A 21,593-nucleotide genomic window follows, 5' to 3' on the forward strand; every position below is an offset into this window, starting at 1 on the left:
AAATTGTACTTTTAGAAAGAGAGGCTAGCACTTGGAAGACAAGATACTGGCCTAGATGGACCATTGGTCTGAACCAGCATGGGCATTCTTATGTTCTTATTTTCACACTTGAAGCCAAGTGATAAGGGTTATGTGTTACATTCACACAGGATTGGCTTCATAGAAATAACACAAAGGTAGTTCAGCATATTCTCAGGAATCTGGAAAAATATTTAGGCTACAATTGCACAAACCTGTACATGCTTAACCTGATGCACTTAAACTCAATGGGTCACAGTACATAGGGTTAAGCATCTGCATAATTATTTTGCAGATTAAGGGCCTTCATTTGTTATTTGTTAGCTGATGGTAGCTAGGTTGTGGGGCACTTGGGGATAGCTGATTTTGTTTTCAAAAAACTTTCAGATGACAACTTGTGAGAATAGCTAATGATGAACTTATTATTATTATTATGTTCCTCCTCCCTCCAATCTTCTGTCCTACTGATTATCACACTCACTTTGTTTCAAATTTTATGATCTTCCTGTGCATTTGTACAGTGCTTAGCACAATGGGCTTTCAGTCTAATATAGTAATAATAATCTTGACAATTAAGCAGACTAGTTTCTGTTTCAGCAGATTCACCGGTCCTATCATGTCCACTCAATTTCTCTTTTATTTTATTTATTGGACCTGGATAGAGGGATGTTTGAAAAAGAGCCTGACATTACATATAACAAAAGGATGTTATCCACTACTTTATCTTTTCCTATCCCCCATACCTCCAACACATACATTCATATTATTATGGTTCAGGAATAACCTATGAATCCAGTTCTGCAGTTTTGATTTTACCATACACTTGGTTTTGCCTAGTTGGAATTTTTTTGATGGCATAGCACTATAAAATTGCGTTTATATTTTTCATCTCTGCTGAATAAACATAAATGCCTATGTAAGATTGCCCAGAAAATCTTATTTTATTATGTCATTTGTGAAACTTAGGTGGCTATTCCTTTTAATTTCTCTTGTAATCAGATACCCATAGTTTAAGGCCATCACTTATGTTGAAAAATGAAATAGTAGAGAGCTGAAATTGTATTTTCAAACCTGGAGGGAAAAAAATTGTTCATATTGAACATCTTCACTATACAGTATTAAATCTTAAAAAGGTTTTTGTCATGAGATATAATCACCTAGTACTCTACAAAGAAAAACTTTTCTCCTGTTCTGACCATTGAGCTTCTGCTGAGCTTTCTTGTTTGATTTTTGTGTGGCCTATTTTCAATTTTTTTCCATGTTATTTCCAAAGTACCCTAATGATGCTGAACACTCCCTTTCACTTGATTCCCTATGTGCAGAGATACCAAAGTGATGGGGGCATTTCAATAGATAGAATGTTAAATATGCAGGGTGGCCTGTGTTGATTAGTAAGATGGGCAGAATTAATTTTTTATTTTTGTACAGTTTTGATGGACAATATAAATGTTCATTTTAAAGGATTTTTTTTATTTTTTATCAATTTAAATTTTCACAGTTGTGCAAAATTATGGGGTTTGTGCATTTTTTCCTGTTTTTATCCATTGAAATTTTCACACACATGGCAAATTGGAGTGTGTGTCACACAATGGCGAGGTCAGCCAATAATTTATTTAATGGCTGTGGATGCTGGGATTTAAAAACGTAAAGCTTTATAATGGTTAAAACACAAATTGTCAATATCACACATCATAATTTACAAAGTAAATATCCTGAAATCAAACTCTAATAAGTTCTCAAGCAGAATTTTTCTGCTTTTGCCTATCTGTAAATTTTGATGATTAGTGATGGAAATATTTTTCCATTGGTTTGTATGTGTGTGGTGAAATCGATGTTTACCTACTGTGACAGGGCACCTGCCCTGCACTGGCCATGAGAGGATTAAAACCAGCCTAGGGAGGCTGAGCGGCAGGCAGTGAAAGGAGGGGCTGCAGGGGAAACAGCCAAATTAGGGCGGCAGCTGCAGACAAGTAGGGCAGCGGCTGGATCAGCCAATCAGGGCCTGGTTGGCCCATATAAAAGGAAGCTGCAGACCAGATTGAGGGAGTCTGCTGCAGGGAGCCCTAGGGAGAAGACTGGCTTCCTAGAGGGCTCCTGGCAGGCTGCCAGGACTTACAGGCTCAAGGCCCTGGGAAGAGGGCAAAGGAACCGGAGCCAGAGGCCAGAGCAGAAGGAACTGAGGCTGTGGGGAAGTGGCCCAGGAAATAGAGACAGTGAGCTGGAAGGAAGAGGCAGCAGGAAGCTGCTGTTTTGCAGGGTCCCTGGGCTGGGGCCCAGAGTAGTAGGTGGGGCTGGGCCCACCCCCCTCTAGCTGCTGAAGGAGCAGCAAGGCCTTGGACTGCCAAGCTGCTGCAAGGAGTCCCCCGGAAGGGGGAGAAATGGGATGGTGACACGGCTGGAGGGCTGTGCCATGAAGCAGATGCCGAGAGGAAGGAGCCGTAATGGCTCTGCAGGCAGAGGTGAGGATGAGAGAGCCACCACCAACTGAGGCCACACCTGCTAGGACTGAGCTACTTCCCAAAATGCCCAGCAGGAGGCGCCAGTGTGGTGAGTGACCCTGTGACACCAACATTTACCGATTAAAAAATCTAATTCTTCCAAGCCCACTAATAAGGTAAGTCAGACTGAAAAGACTCATCATGCTCCATTAAAAAAAAATGACTGCACTTAAGGGAGAGTTTTAAGAAGAACCTACGATATTGAGGATTTTTTTAAATTAAATTTTTGGGGAAATCTTGAAATATTTTGAAATTTCAAACTTTAAATGTTGAGAGAAAATAGGAAAAAGTTTGAATTTTTTTTATTTTTTCTCCTTTTTCTCAGCCAGTGCTAGGCATTATCAATATGGAAGCTTCAATCCACTTGTAGCGGTCTGAGAGAGACTTGCTGTTGAGCCAAGTTAAAATTAACTAGCAGAACATGTAAGTCTGCTCCAGTACTTTTGAGTACAGAGCAGGTATACATAGGATTGAGTATGAGTAGACACTTGTATGGCAAGTAGTGTGTCTGTATACCAGCTGATTAAAATATAAGACTTTGAAAATCTTTATACAGATTTTGTTTTCTCGTTTATTCCCAGCTGTGAATTTATTGATTGTTCTTCCTATTTCATGCTATGAAAAGTAAGAAAATGGATTTCATGCTCTTTACCATCAGAAATCTATTCATTAAAGTGTGTCATGATCTTACAATTAGATTCACTCTAGTCTGAAATTAGGGAGTCCATGCCACACAATAACTGTAACCAGCAATGGCTCTGGCTGTTCTCTAACCTTTGACTCAGGATTGTTTCTTTAAAAAAATAGTTACATTTTTTTTCAGTGTTAGTCAAATAGCCTGTGAGATTCTGACTGAGCACTCTAGGAAAAGTGATGAGTGCTCTCAATTCAGCACCTTTCAGGAGGCATTCATTGCCTTGCAGTTTTGAGCATGGAAACATTGCGAAGTGTCAGTCAGATCAGCCTACTTTTGTCAGATGGACTTCAGGTTTAGTTTGATTTCACTGGCAGAGAAAATACATTTGCAAACTTCTTGCTATATTTGATAGATCAGCGTAAACAGAGCCTGATCCTGAAGTCTCTGCTTAGGCAAAAACCTCCACTGACCTCTGAATCGATGATTCATGATGTCAAATGGGAATTTTGCCTGAGTAAAGACTGCAAAATCAGTGCTAAAGTGTGCCTGACCTTTTAAAGGAGAGCATGAGAACTTAGGCCACAATTCAGCATACATGTAACACTAAGCAAATCTGTCATCCCACTGAAGTCAACTCTCATGCTAAACTTATACACACACTTAGGTATTTGGATGAATCATGCCCATAGCATGTTTTCTCCGGCCCCATGAGCCTGCTTTTGCTTAAAGCAAGAAAACTGGTGTGTAGAGATGTACAGCAGCTCCTGGGTTCTGTAAGCAGAAACAACTCTCGGTTTAACACAGGCTGTCGTAAATATTGCATCAAAATATTAATGAAGACCAGAGTGATCCAGAATGGCATAAGCCTTAGGCCTGAAATTAAGAGAGAAGAAGCAGTATGGAAAGAGAAACATCTTTCTTCATTCTCACATCACCTGTAAAAGGACATGGAAAAAATAGTTACTCTGTGGATCATCTGTTGTGAGATCAGAGGAGTAAATGGGACCATGACACTATTTCAGTCATACTGCATGAAAAGCCATCACAAAGCCAGTAACATTATGCACCATTAGAGCCAGGTAAATTTTTTTGGCCAAAACTTCTTGTCAGCAAACAATGTAGCTTAAGTGACACCAAAATATTTCACCAATTCTTGCTGGTTATCCCCAAATTGTTCATGTTGAAAAAAGGCAAACAAACAAAACAAAAATCCAGAGAAATCAAAATGTTTCATTTTTGACATTTTTGAAATGAAATGTTCTGAAATTTTTTTATTCAAGATTACTTTTAATTTAGAAATTTCCTTCCATTTTATTTTTTTTAAAGTAAAAAACAACTTGAGATCAAAATGAAATGTTTAATTTGGGTCAACATTTCATTTGACTCAAAACAATTGTTCTTTAACTTTGATTCACTGAGAATTTTGAAAAACGTTGGTTTTGGGTTGTGCCAAAAGGATACTTTTTTATTTTTCAGAATTTTCAGTGAACCAAATCAATTATTCACAGAGCTCTATTTTATGTGGGTGTTTGGGAAATTAGCACCTCCTGGGTTGTGCCAGCTATGTGTGTGTAGGTGTGGTAGATGAGGAAAGCATAGTTTACCCCTAAATTGTGGTACTTAGTTACGGATATGTGTTGGGACGGTGTGTAAGTGGTTGCAGAGTGGGCCCACAAGAGAATGCCACACCTCTTTCATGCAGAGGAGCTGGACCCATGCCAGCTGTGCATAAGTCTCCATGGATGGGAATTTTGGGGCAGGACATAGTCAGAAGCACTGGGGTCACAATAAAACGATCATGATATCTCCAGTGCACTCATATGAAGTACATAAGGCTTGCAGCCCTATTCCAATGGTTGGAATAACAGCCATGGATGGGCTGCACCATTGCCCCATTTTCTGACCACAGAAGGAGTGAAATGCGCAGCCTTCCACCAACAGATGACGCTGACTTATGGCTTGATCCTGCAAGATGGTGTGCACCTCCTGTGAGGTGTTGAGTGCCTTGAACTCCCATAGCTGCATTCCATCAATGAGTACTGAGGGAGCTCAGTACCTTGCATGACTGGGCTTTTTGGCCGACTGTGTAGGGGAAGAATTTTACTCCAATTCGTTTGGTAGGGAGAAGGTGATTTGATTCCCACTCAACCAATGCAGTGTTGACTGTCATTCTGGTAAATCCAGTGCTTTAAAAGCATAGCACTGTATGCTTCTGGGAAAAACTAATGCTTCTCCTCTTTTATTTGTGCAAAAGTTTGATTTCCAATATTTTTTAAGGACTAGACAGCTGTCAAAGGTATAAAGGCAGCATCTGTTCACTAGCAGATACTTTGTAGATAATTGGCAATTGCTGCAGAACTGTCCAAAAGAATTTGCCATATAAAATGTGTTGTGACAACTTTGATATTGTTTTGGTGGAAAAAAGCAACAAAAAAATCGCAACTCTTAGCAAGGGTAATTTTTATCAAATAAACAAAAACTACCTTTTTGTTTAACAAAATTAGGAAGTTTCATGATATCTGAGAACAAATTTGTGAAATGTATCAAATTGAAAAAAATCAGGAAAAATGCCTCAAAAATGAGAAAAGTAGTTGAGGAAGTCATTAATGGTAAATTCACAAAATTGAGCAATAGCTGAAATTTTGGACTGCAAACTATTTGCATATTTCACACTTTTAATGTGAATTTTAGTTTTAAATCTGCAAAAAGAACATTCAGAATAGTTCTTAAAGGTAAAGAATACCATCTGCTAATGGAGTAGGGTAAAGTATTCTATTTTTCTGCTCTCTGCAGGTACAAATGTGTTTTTTAACTCTCCTTGTATATCTTCACAAGAAATTTCTTGGGCCCTGATCCTCAGCTGGTATAAATTAGTGTGGCTCCATTGAAGTAAATGGAGTTGTGCTGATTTACACCAGATGAGGCTTTTTGTAATCTGGTTCCTTATAAACTAAATATACACAATGTATGAATTTCTGCTAAATGTTACCTCAGAGGATAAACAGGTATCATCAAAGGACACTTTTGTTGGGGACAGATAGGTATTGGTGACAGTAATGTCTTCTAGTTCAGTGCTGAAGTGATCAGACTCCTTGATGGCACTGTAGTTTAGGGCCACACTGTAACTGGCAGGTTTCTCTGACTGCTTCTGCTGGCAATTGCAGAGTTTCTTGAAGGATGCTCTGAATTTCTGGGACATGAGATTGTAAATCACGGGGTTGATGGCACTGTTTAGATAAATGCAGATTCTACAAAATAATAGGAACCAATTTTCTTGGAAAGGGTTGGAGAGAAAGGAGTTTACAACAACCAGTGTCCTATAGGGCATCCATAAAAATGCAAACAGGATCACAACCACAGCCAGCATCTTGGTAACCTATGGAAAACACAAAGATATACAGTGAAAAAGTAGAAAATCAGTACTCAGTGCTTTGTAGGGATGTGCATATAAAATTTGTATTATATGTTCATGATGGACCCAACCTAAAACTCTATATGTAAAAAACCCTGAATTGGTGATGTTCAGACCAATGTCTGGCTTTTGGTTAGAATTTTGCAACTTGTCCCTATCTCCTTACCACTATAATGGGCTGACCCAAATTTATGGATCCAAACTCTCCTGAACTTTCATAAGAGATGGATGAGTCCTTATGGCTAACATTCATATTATTCAATTAATATCCAATTAATCCCCATTAAACATATTATTTTAGGTCTGAGTCTTTGCAACGACCATAGTTAGAAACAAGTGTCTATTCCCTTGGAAAGAAAGGCACTCCCATCCTCCCTTCAATGCTATGGAGCACCTACTTCTAGCACTGATTGTTTCTGACATATTGTAACTGAAACCAACCTACCTACTTTAATGACTACTGTCACGTAATAGCAGACCACCACATTTAATACAAAGAAGTCTGATTTAGATTTGTTTCTAATAAAAACAATTAATTCAGACATAAGTTCTGACCAAATGATTGATACATAATATTCTGAAACTCTTAATGATTGCCTTAAAATTGCGGGTTACCCTTAGAACGTAATAATCTTAGAAAAACTCACTTATTTCACTTAAACAGACAAGGTGGGTGAGGTAATATCTTTTATAGGACCAACTTCTGTTGGTGAAAGAGAGAAGCTTCTGAGCTTACATAGAGCTCTTCGTCAGGTCTGGAAAATGTACTCAGAGGGTATGTCTACACTGCAATAAAACACCCATGCTTTGGGACCCTGGATGGCTCAGCATGAGCCCAAATGTCTACACGGCAATTTTATAGCTCTACAACCCAAGCCCCACGAACCCGAGTTAGCTGATGTGGGCCAACAGTGGGTGTTTTATTGAAGTGCAGACATATCCAGGCTGTCACAGGTAAATACAAGGTGGAACAGATTGTTAACACATGTTGCAAAAGACCTTTTAAGGTGAAGTGGGCAGTTAACACCTCACGGTTGTAGGACAAAAGATGGTTAGTAGGTTACAGATTGTAATGAGCCAGTGCCTTTATTGAGTCCATGATTTGTAGTATCTAGCAAAGTTATGAATTTAAATTCCCAGGCTCACCTATTGAAGGTGTTGCGCAGATTGCCTTTGAGGATGAGGACTGAGAGGTCAGATGTGGAGTGATCATTTTCTGGAAAGTGTTCACCCACAGATAATAGGGTGTGTCTGTCATGTAAGATTTTATTACTTAAGTAAGTTTGCTTAAAAAGAATGGCAATGAAAAACTCTCCCTTGAGGGAATCCCAAAAAATAGAAGTAAAGCCAATAAAAAATAAAAGTGAAAAATGGGGGCAGTAAAAACAAAACAATGTGTAAATCAATATAGAATTATGGCCACTGTGTATGTGGGAAATGGGTAGAGTGGGGACTCTTTCTGGTGAACTAGGAATGTCTTCTTTTAAAGTGCTTCTTTGTATGTTGCCATCTCTTGTTGAAAAAATGCAGTTGCATCTTGCTGACAAATTAATGGATTTTCCCTTTCCCTGCTCATTGATGCTGTTGCACTTTACACGCTTTCTCAGGGTAGCTGTGGCAATAGGACAATGGTGCTAAAACTCCTACGATTATACAAGATATTCACAGTATATAATTTCATTGCTCCTAGGGTGACGATGTAGGCGTGTGGGATATGAATTTTTATTGACTCTGCAGGAGGACTGAAAGTTACTTCTGTAACTCTCCTATTGACACTAATATTGTATTTTTAGTTGTGCTGTTTTTTGTGTCTTTGTTTAAAGCAATAGGATGTATACTTTTCTTGCCTCTTGTGATCAGATTTTTCATTATGTAGAAAATATGCAGTCTCATTGCCTGAGGTATATGTTTTCTCCTATCTGGCTAGAAGCCCATATATTCCAGATGTACATATTTATATATACTTATAAGTGTTGTTTTTTTACTTATGGGTGTTGGTGGTAATGTATCCAGTTGAGAGTCTTATAATTTAACTTTTACAAAAAGAAAAGGAGGACTTGTGGCACCTTAGAGACTAACCAATTTATTTGAGCATAAGCTTTCGTGAGCTACAGCTCACTGCATCGGACGCAGTGAGCTGTAGCTCATGAAAGCTTACACTCAAATACATTTGTTAGTCTCTAAGGTGCTACAAGAACTCCTTTTCTTTTTGCAAATACAGACTAACACGGCTGCTACTCTGAAACTTAACTTTTACAGTTTAGGGCACTGCTTTATTTGCCCCTCTCTGGTCACAGTCTTACAGCAGTGTTACAAAAAAATCTTGGTTGGCTAAAACAGATTCTTGTTAGACAGAAGTAAAAAGAAGAGAGATAGGAAAGAGAAGAAATAAGGAAGGGAAGGAAACAGACACATCGGAGGGGAGGGAGGCAAAGTTTCCTTAAAAGTGCTTGTACACAAATGCTAGAAATCTAAATAATAAGATGGGTGAACCTAGAGTGCCTCATGTTAAAGGAGGATATTGATATAATAGGCATCACAGAAACCTGGTGGAGTGAAGACAATCAATGGGACACAAGCATTCTGGGGTACAAAATATATTGGAAGGACAGAACAGGTCGGGGGGCAGGGGGAGTGGCACTATATGTGAAAGAAAATGTAGAATCAAATGAAGTAAAAATCTTAAATGAATCCACATGTTCCATAGAATCTCTATGGATAGTAATTCCATGCTCTAATAAGAATAGAACAGTAGGGATCTATTATCGACCACCTGACCAGGATAGTGATAGTGACTATGAAATGCTAAGGGAGATTAGAGAGGCTACCAAAATAAAGAACTCAATAATAGTGTGGGATTTCAATTATCCCCATATTGACTGGGTACATGTCACCTCAGGATGACAAAATTTCTTGATACTTTAAATAACTACTACTTGGAGCAGCTGGTACAGGAACCCACAAGGGGAGAGGCAATTCTCGATTTAGTCCTGAGTGGAGTGCAGGATCTGGTCCAGGAGGTAACTATAACAGGACTGCTTGGAAATAGTGACCATAATATAACAACATTTAACATTCCTGTGATGGGAAGAACACCTCAGCAGCCCAACACTGTGGCATTTAATTTCAGAAAGGGGAGCTATGCAAAAATGAGGAGCTTAGTTAAACAGAAATTAAAAGGTACAGTGACTAGAGTGAAATCCCTGCAAGCTGCAAGGACACTTTTCAAAGATACCATAATAGAAGCCCAACTTAAATGTATACCCCAAATTAAAAAAACAGTAGAAGAACTAAAAAAGAGCCACCACGGCTTAACAACCATGTAAAAGAAGCAGTGAGAGAAAAAAAGGCATCTTTTAAAAAGTGGAAGTCAAATCCTAGTGAGGTAAATAGAAAGGAGCATAAACACTGCCTAATTAAGTGTAAAAATGTAATAAGAAAAGCCAAAAAGGAGTTTGAAGAACAGATAGCTAAAAACTCAAAAGGTAATGACAAAATGTTTTTTAAGTACATCAGAAGCAGAAGTCTGCTAAACAACCAGTGGGGCCCCTGGACGATCGAGACACAACAGGAGCACTTAAAAATGATAAAGTCATTGCAAAGAAACTAAATGAATTCTTTGCTTCAGTCTTCACGGCTGAGGATGTTAGGGAGATTCCCAAACCTGAGTCGTCCTTTGTAGGTGACAAATCTGAGGAATTGTCACAGATTGAAGTGTCGTTAGAGGAGGTTTTGGAATGAATTGATAAATTTAAGAGTAACAAGACACTGGGACCAGATGACCCAAGTGTTTTGAAAGAACGTAAATGTGAAATTGCGGAACTATTAACTATGGTTTGTAACCTGTCCTTTAAATCAGCTTCTGTACCCAATGACTGGAAGAGAGCTAATGTAACGCCAATATTTAAAAAGAGCTGTAGCGGTGACCCCGGCAATTACAGTCCGGTAAGTCTAACGTCAGAACTAGGCAAATTAGTTGAGACAATAGTAAAGAATAAAATTGACAGACACATAGAAGAACATAAATTGTTGGGCAAAAGTCAACATGGTTTCTGTCTTACTAATCTATTAGAGTTCTTTGAAGGGGTCAACAAACATATGGACAAGGGGGATTCAGTGGACATAGTGTATTTAGATTTCCAGAAAGCCTTCGACAAGGTCCCTCACCAAAGGCTCTTATGTAAATTAAGTTGTCATGGGATAAGAGGGAAGATCCTTTCATGGATTGAGAACTGGTTAAAAGACAGGGAACAAAGGGTAGGAATAAATGATAGATTTTCAGACTGGAGAGGGGTAACTAGTGGTGTTCCCCAAGGGTCAGGCCTAGGACCAATCCTATTCAACTTATTCATAAATGATCTGGAGAAAGGGGTAAACAGTGAGGTGGCAAAGTTTGCAGATGATACTAAACTGCTCAAGATAGTTAAGACCAAAGCAGACTGTGAAGAACTTCAAAAAGATCTCACAAAACTAAGTGATTGGGCAACAAAATGAAAAACGAAATTTAATGTGGATAAATTTAAAGTAATGCACATTGGAAAAAATAACCCCAACTATACATACAATATGATGGGGGCTAATTTAGCTACAACTGATCAGGAAAGAGATCTTGGGGTCATCGTGGATAGTTCTCTGAAGACATCCATGCAGTGCACAGCGGCAGTCAAAAAAGCAAACAGGATGTTAGGAATCATTAAAAAAGAGAGAGAGAGAATAAGACAGAGAATATTTTATTGCCCTTATATAAATCCATGGTATGCCCACATCTTGAATACTGCGTACAGATGTGGTCTCCTCATCTCAAAAAAGATATATTGGCATTAGAAAAGGTTCAGAGAAGGTCAACTAAAATGATTAGGGGTTTGGAACGGGTCCCATATGAGGAGAGATTAAAGAAGCTAGGACTTTTCAGCTTGGAAAAGAGGCGACTAAGGGGGGATATGATAGAGGTATATAAAATCATGAGTGGTGTGGAGAAAGTGAATAAGAAAAAGTTATTTACTTGTTCCCATAATATAAAAACTAGGGGCCATCAAATGAAATTAATGGGCATCAGGTTTAAAACAAATAAAAGGAAGTTCTTTTTCACACAGCGCATAGTCAACCTGTGGAACTCCTTGCCTGAGGAGGTTGTGAAGGCTAGAACTATAACAGGGTTTAACAGAGAACTAGATAAATTCATGGAGGTTAAGTCCATTAATGGCTATTAGCCAGGATGGGTGAGGAATGGTGTCCCTAGCCTCTGTTTGTCAGAGGGTGGAGATGGATGGCAGGAGGGAGATCACTTATGTTCATTTAGGCCTAATATCCAAAATACCAGTTTTGGTTCACTGATTTTCAGTCTCACACTGTTCTTGTTTACCAGGCATGGACTTAACGTAGTCCTTGAATTTTATCAGTTGGCCTTTTTGTTTAGATTATTCAGTCTGTCTCCCTTTTGTACATTTTTCTATCAATATTTATTCATAAGATGTCACAATAATTTATAATATCAATGTTTGTGGGTTATTGTGGCATGGGTTATTGTGACATGAACTTATACTCACTTTTTATAGTTGAACTCACAATTATGGTAAATTTATAGGCCTAATTATGACAGTTGGCCACAATTTCCTGAATTAATTCCAATTTTAGGTCCAATAGCTATGGTTAAACTAGAGCATGTCTTTTAGAAAAAAAAAATCCAGTATTGATTTAAAAATATACAGTGATGGAGACTATACCACAGTTGTTGGTAAATTGTTCCAGTGGTTAATTACCCTCACTGTTAAAAATGTGTACCTTATTTCTAGTCTGAATATGCCATTTGATTTTACCTTTGTTTGTTGGATTGAAGAACCCATTATTATCAAATTTCCATTCCCTCTATTTTTAGACTCCGATCAAGTGTCCCTTAATAATCTCTTTAGTAAGCTAAATAGATTGAGCACCTTGACTCTACGTTTAATCATTGTCATGGCTCTTCTCTGAAATTTCTCCAATTTATCAACATCCTTCTTGAACTGTGGACACCAGACTGGACACACTATTCCAGCAGTGGTTGTATCAGTACCAAATACTGAGGTAATATAATCTCTCTTCTTTTACTCAGTATTCCCCTCTTTATCTAGAAGATCCGGGTGTCTTTCTTCTAATTTGTTTCTTGTTTTTCTGTTGGTGGTGTTTGTGATACTGAAGCCTCATTCTCAGTTTGTGCTGGAAGCTTGAAAAGCTGCATATTTATCCACAACCTGTGACATCACATTGGATTGCATAGTACTTTGAAGAGACACGGGGGTGAAATCCTGGTCCCACTGAAGTTAGTAGCTAAACTCCCATTAACTTCAATCAACAAAAGGATTTCACTCCATATATCAAAACTCTTCAAAGATCCATCTTTGACCTTCTGGGCTATCTGGCTTCAAAAGGAAGACTTGCCAAGACACTCAGTCTTTTAATCTTCTTGATCTTACTCCATGTCAACTTTACAGCTTTAACTGGATCAACTGGAGTGATTTGGACACTTCTGTTTTCTGACCCACGGTGCCATTTACTATGGTAATGAGAACTGATTGGTTTCCTGAAACAGTAGTGTGCAACAGGATCATTCTGTTCCATTTTCTCCTGCTCAGATTGTGCTTGAGTGCACTTACAGTCTGCATGGCCATCTTACTTCCAAAGTGATATGACTTCACTCTTGGTGACTTGTGCAATTTCTCCAAAATGAGTCTATTTAACAGTAGAACTGCAGAACACTATATAAACAATTGTCATTAAAGTCAGTTTCCATTATCACTGGAACCTTTCTCCAGGCACTAGCTGTGCCCAAACCTTCTCACACCTTATTGCTTACCTAAATGTGGAACGCATTGGTTCAGCTGATTACCTACATCATTTTCTTTTGCTAAGTATTTCTGAAACCCCATCTGATATCAACATCACCCCCTTCATTAGATACCAGATGAATCTTACAAAGTCTATAAAAATCATTGGGGCTAAACCTATGCTTAAAGTTGAGCACATGCTTAAATTCTTTGTTGGATCAGAGTTAGAGTGCTCAGAACCTTGCAGGATTGAGGCCAAACTGTGATTCTGCTCTGAAAAGGGAAAATGTCAAATTTGCACCGTCTTCCACTGCAGGTCTCTTCCCTGTATCGAGTGGCATACCTACGTATGCCACTTCATGCTTTAACCACCATTCCAGAGGACATGCTCCCATGCTGATGATGGGTTCTGATCGATAATGATCCAAAGCAGTGCCGACTGATGCACATTCATTTTCGTCATCTGACACCAACAGAAAGTTGATTTTTCTTCTTGGTGTTTCAGGTTTTGTAGTTTCTGCACCGGAGTGTTGCTTTTTTAAGGCTTCTGACAGCATATTCCACACCTTATCCCTCTCGGATTTTGGAAGGTACTTCAGATTCTTAAACCTTGGGTCAAGTTCTGTAGCTATCTTTAGAAATCTCACATTGGTACCTTTGCATTTTGTCAAATCTGCTGTGAAAGTGTTCTTAAAACGAACAATAGGTGCTGGGTTGTCATCCGAGACAGACATCACACGAAATATATGGCAGAATGCGGGTAAAACCACAAAGCAGGAGACATACAAATCTCCCCCAAGGAGTTCAGTCACAAATTTAATTAACACATTTTTTTTAATGAATGGCATCAGTATGGAAGCATGTTCTCTGGAATGGTGGTCAAAGCCTGAAGGGGCATATGAATGTTTACCGTATCTGGCACATAAATGCCTTGCAACACCAGCTACAACAGTGCCATGCGAATGCCTGTTCTCACTTTCAGGTGACATTGTAAATAAGAAGTGGGCAGGATTATCTCCCATGAATGTAAACAGACTTGTTTCTCTTAGTGTATGGCTGAATGAGAAGTAGGACTGAGTGGACTTGTAGGCTCTAAAGTTTTACACTGTTTTGTTTTTGAGTGCAGTTATATAAAAAAATAATTCTATGTTTGTAACTTGCACTTTTATGGTTAAGAGATTGCATTTGTATGAGATGAATTGAAAAAACTCTTTTGTTTATATTTTTATAGTGCAAATCTTTGTAATAAAAAATAATATAAAGTGAGCCCTGTACACTTTATATTCTGTGTTGTAATTGAAATCGATATTTTTGAAAATGTAGAAAACATCCAAAAATATTTAAATAAATGGTATTTTTGTTTAACAGTGTGATTAAAACTGTGATTAATCACAATTTATTTTTGAAATCGAGTTAATTTGTTTTGAGTTAATTGCTTGAGTTAACTGCGATTAATTAACAGTCCTACTGAAAATGTGAAGTTAATGTGGATTAGTTGAAATATGTTAAATCCCCATATGAATATTCTCATTCAGGAGTAAGTGGCCTTAGTTTGTGGTATCTTAATCCTCTTTGGATGTGTCCTAAGAGAAGAATTTGGCAAACCATATTAATATAGGAAGATATGTAATAGTTCTATTAAACTGTATTCATAATTGCACTGAAAATTTATCTTAAGCAACTACACAAGAGGAGCAAAAAATGAATGTCTACCAGAGATGGGCTTTACCTAATAGTAAAATGAAAATGCTCTTCAAATGGAGATACTTAAAAGATGGCCCAAAGAGGAAAAAAGCGGGTTTTGTGCCTTTCTCCCTCCTTTGGACTGTATCAAGAAGGCCTGAAAAATTTTCAAAAATAGGAGGCTTTTTCGGCTTCTCTCTACCTTAGAATTATCAGGAATATCAAATCTGGTCTTCTCTAGTTTTGCTGGAGAACTCCTTGGAGGATGCAGAGATGTGACTTGGAGGCTTTCTCCACACTTTTAATTATACATATTGGAGTGTTAAATCTTTAACAAATAGATTTTCTCCCTCCTGTCTGTGAGGCATTTTAGTTAAACAGGTGTTAACTAAAATTAACACAATTCAATGAGTTTTAAGCCATCTGAGAGAGAAAAAACAATAGCTTCCCATCTCATATAATTCAGTTTCACTTGCTTGATATTTCTGGTTCTCCAGTCATTCATAGTGTTCCTGAAAAAATATGGTAGATTTTCTAATATAAAAACATTTCAGGCCTTTTTACATCATAAAAAGGGTAAAAAAAAAACAAAACTGACCCACGCCAAATATTCTCCATTCCTGCTTTGTCCTCTCCATTAGTGTTGCCTTTTACCACTGGTTCCAGACATGAAAGAACATCCAGGACCATCTGGACCAGTATGCAAACTAAGAGCATGCAATTCAGGCTGCGTTGTAAATTGTTCCATTTGCATTTTCTATCAGCCAGTTTCTATCTTGGGCAAACTCTCATACTCAGGGCCAAAGCAGAGAGCAGGCTGCCTAACTTTACATACTTTTAGTCATTTTTCCTGCTGCTTGCACCCTGGGGATCAATTTCTATTCTGTTGCATCAGTGCAACACCAATTAAGAGAATGAGGATATACTGATATAAACAAGGACAGAATCTGGACCTTAGAGCTCAATTCTGCCCTCAGTTATGTAGGTGTAATACCCATTGATGTCAGTGGGAGTTTTCCCTTGGTGTGTCTTGGACTTTATTTAGACTGTAAACTCTTTGGGATAGGGACTGTTTTCCCATATGATTTTGCAGCACTAAGCACATTTTGGATGCTACCATAATATAAATAATATTACAAATCATAATAATAATGCCACCCTATCATGTCTCCTCTCTACATACAGCACTGCTTGCAAACATTAGATTTACTGAAAAATAATCCAAGAAGTTGATGGTCTCCATGAAAAGTCCTTTCTCTCTTCACAAAACAGAAAATATATGTTGTATATGCTGTAAATTGTCATTTTAATTTTAGAATATGGCAAGAGCCATTGTCTGCAACACTTAATAAAAAGACTATTCAATTTTTTGAAAGGATGCTAAGCAATACAAAGCACACATTTACGAGCACATGAATGTATCCTTTGTGATGATAACTTGAAAATTAGTCAAGAAGAGAAAAATATTAACTAATAGATGAGACACGCTCCACTATTTCTCACCCAAATAACCAAGCACAAACAGATATGTGTGAACAATTACAAACCACAAAACCGAAGGTAGAAAATGTAGAAAACAAAATAGAAGGAACAGTTTGTATTTGCCTTAACCTGGGATCTCTAGATCTGTACACGTTTGGTTCTCTGCTAACCAGCTCAATTAACTTGTGGGGTGAATGTCAGTCCCACAGCAGGAAAAACAACTAGCCTCACTAAATATCAACAGTCTACACAAAGAACTATGAAAATCTGACTCAAAATTCTCATGTTTAGTTGCCTTATCCCTCACCACAAGGATGCAGATGCATTGGGCATTTCAAAAAAGATGACCACTTCAGGTATAATACCTACAGAAATTATGCTACCTGTTGGTTGCTGAAACATCTCTTTTAGTCTGTACTGAGACTCAAAAGCATGAGGCTTCTGAAAACAATTTTTATCAAAGCAGGTCAGTGTGGAGGAATTGGGTACCCACATTAATATGAAAATATAAAGCATGATGTGGGCCTGATCCTGAAAGATCAATGGGAGTGCCCTGCACTTTCAGGATTGGGACCTAAAAGTGCTAAATGGTACATGACAGCTGAGTATTGTGTATGATTATGACGATGGTTGGAATAGACACACACCTTTGTGCTATTTTAGCATATATACCAATTTATAATGAATATGATCAAATCTATTATTCAAATTTAAAGCCTCAAATACATTCAAAATATTTACCTATTGTTAATTATCTGAGAGACGGAAATAATAATAGTCATTAGCATTTGTACAGCATTTTCCACCTACGGATCTTTACAAAAGCAAGAATATGTTTATCTCTATGTCACAGAAGGGGAAACTGAGACACAAAAGGTAGTAACTTCTCACGTCACATAGTGATTCATTAACAGAGCAGGGATTAAAACAGGACTCGTGCCTTCCAGTTTAGTATCCTATCTGCAGATCACAAAAATAACTCTGGAATCAGTGTATTTGTCTGACTTCTTAGCAGGCTGTAATATGGTGAAAAATAGATTTTTCTTAATGTTTCCTTTTGACAGTATCTAGTTGATTTCTTGACATGTCATGATAAGAGATTTGACTGTCTTTCAATACATGCCTTCTGTAGGAGTAGGCAGTCATTTGTAGAGACTGGAATAAATTCAGTTTACTTAATTAAATGCTCTAATCACATGCCCTGAACTGGTAGATTTTAGGGGTTTTTTATATGCCTTAATCTAAATAAAAGAGAGAAAGCACATTTTTAACATTTTTTCATGTATTGTAACCCAATCTCTCTACTTTTTCATTTGTTTTAAAATCTAAAGAGAGTACATGTGTGTGAATATCATATTTAAATACATTTCCTACCTGCCTTCTAGAAGCAATAGTGCTATTGAAACCCCTGTTAGTCATCTTGGAATTCATAGTCTTGTTTTGGTGAGTTGAGTTGTTTCTCCGTGTCTTAGGGTTTTCTTTTGGATCTGAAGGGATGGGATTCAGGAACAATATTCTGGCAATCAGTCCATAGAGGACAGTGGCCAATATCATTGGCACAACATAAAATATACCAAAGTCCATCATATATATAGGGGAGTAGTAGCTCCTGGACACCTTGTAGCCGCAAGAAATGATGATGGTATCTTTGTAGACTACTGTGTTGAGATCTAGCAGGAAAAACCAGAGGGTACAATATATGGAGGTGAAAGCCCAGACAAAAATAATGATCTTTTTGGCTCTTGAGAAAGTACATAGGAATTGGGCTTTGATTGGGTGGCAGATGGCAATATATCTCTCAACAGTGAAGGCGGTGATGGAACAAGAAGAAGCATTGATGCCTAGGTATTGGAGATACGTAATGCAGAGACATCCCACGTAGCCATAGACCCAGGATCCATACAGGCTCTCAGTGATGTTGGGAAGTCCTGCAGCCACCAGCACCGTGAGATCAGCCACAGCCAGACTCACCAGGTAGCAGTTAGTGGGAGTCCTCATGTGTTTGGTCCTGAGGACCACCAACACCACCATGATATTGCCCACTATGCCCAGTCCACAGATGAGGAGAACCAAGAGAATGGTAACTACTTGGTAGTCAATACTGATCACCTCTTGGCTTGGCAGCAGCCCTGTTTGGTTCTGTTCATCCCCTGTGCTGTTCTCCATCTTCACCAGCTTGAAGCTGCTTCTGCTGGGCAATTGCTGTCAGCACATTTCCTCTTTTTCCCCCTGTAAAAACGTTAAACACAGTAGAGAGTGGATGATGAAGAGCCCTATCGCACAGTCTCCATAAGGTTACAGTCCCCACACAAGCACCTTCACTTCAAGACTCCTGGGCTTTTTTCTTCACAAGTTCAATTACCAGACAGGTAGATCCCTCTCGGATTCTGTTTCATTAGCACAGGATAAAAGCTGGTTCTTTGTAGTCCGTCTGAGACACTCATGAGAATGAATGCAACTAGAGATCAGAGCTTTCTCTCTCTGCAGAGCAGAGTGAGGGGAGGGGAGACAGGGAAAGAGAGGGGGAAGACAGAGAGTCCTTTCCCTGCACTGACAGAGATTGCCAGCTAGCTATCACAATGCATGGGACTGTACCAATCCAATACTACCAGATTTCAGCATCAGTGCTTTTCAAGGAGCAATCACAGTGTAAGGACAGGTGAAAACAAGTATGAGGAGGCAAAGGGAGGAAGTTCAGTCATGTCCATCAGAATTCCTATGCCTTTACACTGTTTTGCCGTTCTGCTATCTGGTGGCAGTTGTCATTTTGTGTATTCCTCAGCGCTATACAAACAATTTGCAACAAAACACACATTATAACATTCTGATTTCCTATGTGCCCCTGAGGAGGGTAACACTTACCTTGTGCTCTGCAGGGTTCTCAGAGTACTTGTCCCATCAGAATGGATGCAATGAAAACTGTCCCAACTTTTGAAACCTGCAGAAAGCCCTATCTTATACGATACTCCACAAACATTTTGCTTCACAGTGGTTTAGTCACTAGGGCTATACAGTCCCTCCACCCCCTAAACACTCCCAGTTTTCATCTAGATCATATCACAGCAATAAGCTGTCATCACAAATTGTCCCACAGGACAAAACACACACACACACACACACAGAGACACACTATACTGACTCATAGTCTTCTTTCCCTTGAAGAATCTTCTCTGGTAACACAATCCTTTAGGAAGAATAAAACCATGCACAAACAAGGCAATCAGCACAAACCATCTCTCTCGGATTCACTAATGAAAAATCTAAAACAGTGCTTCTAGTAATAGCATTCCTTAAACAATCTGCACCTGGAAAATGTGTGCAGTGCTCCTTGCTTTGTAACATGCTAGGAGTCTCCACGTTTTACAGAGAGTGGGTAGGAAATCCTTCACCAGTACTCACTTAAAGGGACACTGCCACCTTGATATCAGATGTTTTCAACTCATTATTTTACTTCTGTTTTTAGTAGCACATTAGAAGTCTGAAGCTGTTTTGAAATCCATTTTCTCTTTCTCCATTTATGGAAATGTGCAGGTTTTGTCTGAAATTGCAAGGATTCCAAAAAATAACAAGTTGCGTGAATGACAACAGATCACTTGGGTTTCAAAACAGATTTTGGTTTTTAAAGGTAGTTATTAACACAGGCACACAGAACAATAATTTTTTAAAAATGGGATTTTAAAGTAGGCCTGGCAAAAATGGTGACAAAATAAGAGACACTTAAACCTTAGTTGAAAATTTGAATTAAACATTTTTGAGGTTTGAAGGTGTGGTTAACTTAGTCCATTATTTTTCAATCTGTTACCTATAGTGATAATACGTATGTATCTTTTTTATCTGTAGAACTGAAAGCACTTTACAAAATAGGGTAAGTACCATTATCCCCATGCAACAAATGGGGAAACTGAGGCACAGAGCGGTGCATTGATTGCCCATAGTCTCGCAGATGGTCAGTAGCAGAACCAGGAGTTGAATTCAGGTGCCCTGTCTGCCAGACCAGTCTTTTATCAACTGGGTCACCCTGGAAATATCATAAGAAATACTGTTCCATACAATTTCCAGTCCAGTTTTGCAGACCCAATTATTTTTTATAAAGCTGAAAGAAGCACATGGTCCCTGCTAATCAGATGCTTGGAGGTGTGGGGAGGAGGATTAAGCCCTTCTCCCCTCACCCCCCAACATTTTATCCTCAAACCCAGGACAGATCTAACATAACCAGATTGAGGCCTTAATCCTGTGAGGTGCTGAACAGCCTTAACTTCCATTGACTTCAGTGGGAATTGAGGAGCTCAGTGTGTCACCAGGGCCACTTTTCACTGGCAGCTGACTACTGCAGCCTACCCACTCCTGCCTCCAAAAGTCATTTCTCAGGTAAGTTCTGCTTCCCATTGAGGCCATATATTCAGACATAGAAGGGAGAAAGGATAATATGAGCAGGGGCTGAAAGAGAAGTGTGGTTAGGAGTTTGGTAATCTCCACATTGCCAGTAATATTGTGCAGGGAGGCAGGTTTAAGAGGTGATGGGGGATCTCTGGGTGGGGACAGGACAGAAGGAGTAGATGGACTGGATCGTGACAGGGGTGGGACAGATATCTAGAGCAGTAGGTCAGAAACTATTTTAATAGTGTGGACCCCATCTTTAATCAATTGAGCATGAATGCAGTCAAACCCAACAGCAGTACCAGGAGGAATCCTGAAATCAGATGACCCAACTGGCACCGTGGAGGTCCTAATACATGTTTGTCTACTGGTCCATTTTATAGTATACACATATATACAAGCACATACACACATTTAGATTACATGAACAAATGAATATGAAGACAGAGAGACAATCTATCAAATCTATAACAGGCAGAAAAATCAGACTGCTGATGTGTGTTGACTCTTATTAATACATTTCTGCTCCATCAACCTTTATGAGGGCATTATGTTTCCTAAAAATTGAAACTCCCTGTGCTGGTTGCTGCTTAGCCAGCAATGCTAAGGGGCAATGTTTTTTTTTTTTCTTTTCACTTGTTTCAATTAAAATGTGTCCAAGTTCACCAGGGCACTATATGCCC

The 21,593-nt window shown here is 38.7% G+C and overlaps 1 protein-coding gene across 1 annotated transcript; it reads right to left on the minus strand.

Annotated features, from left to right (window-relative positions):
• Positions 1-6,006: 6,006 nt before the first annotated feature.
• TRHR (thyrotropin releasing hormone receptor) lies at positions 6,007-19,016 on the minus strand. Its single transcript, XM_007065302.2, has 2 exons — positions 17,908-19,016; positions 6,007-6,529 (listed from the first exon to the last, which is right to left on the minus strand). Exons 1-2 carry the CDS (start codon positions 18,697-18,699, stop codon positions 6,104-6,106), a joined length of 1,218 nt encoding a protein of 405 aa, XP_007065364.1. The 5' UTR covers positions 18,700-19,016; the 3' UTR covers positions 6,007-6,103.
• Positions 19,017-21,593: the final 2,577 nt, after the last annotated feature.

Source organism: Chelonia mydas, chromosome 2 (assembly GCF_015237465.2).
Source record: "Chelonia mydas isolate rCheMyd1 chromosome 2, rCheMyd1.pri.v2, whole genome shotgun sequence".
In the NCBI taxonomy this organism is placed as follows: domain Eukaryota; kingdom Metazoa; phylum Chordata; order Testudines; family Cheloniidae; genus Chelonia; species Chelonia mydas.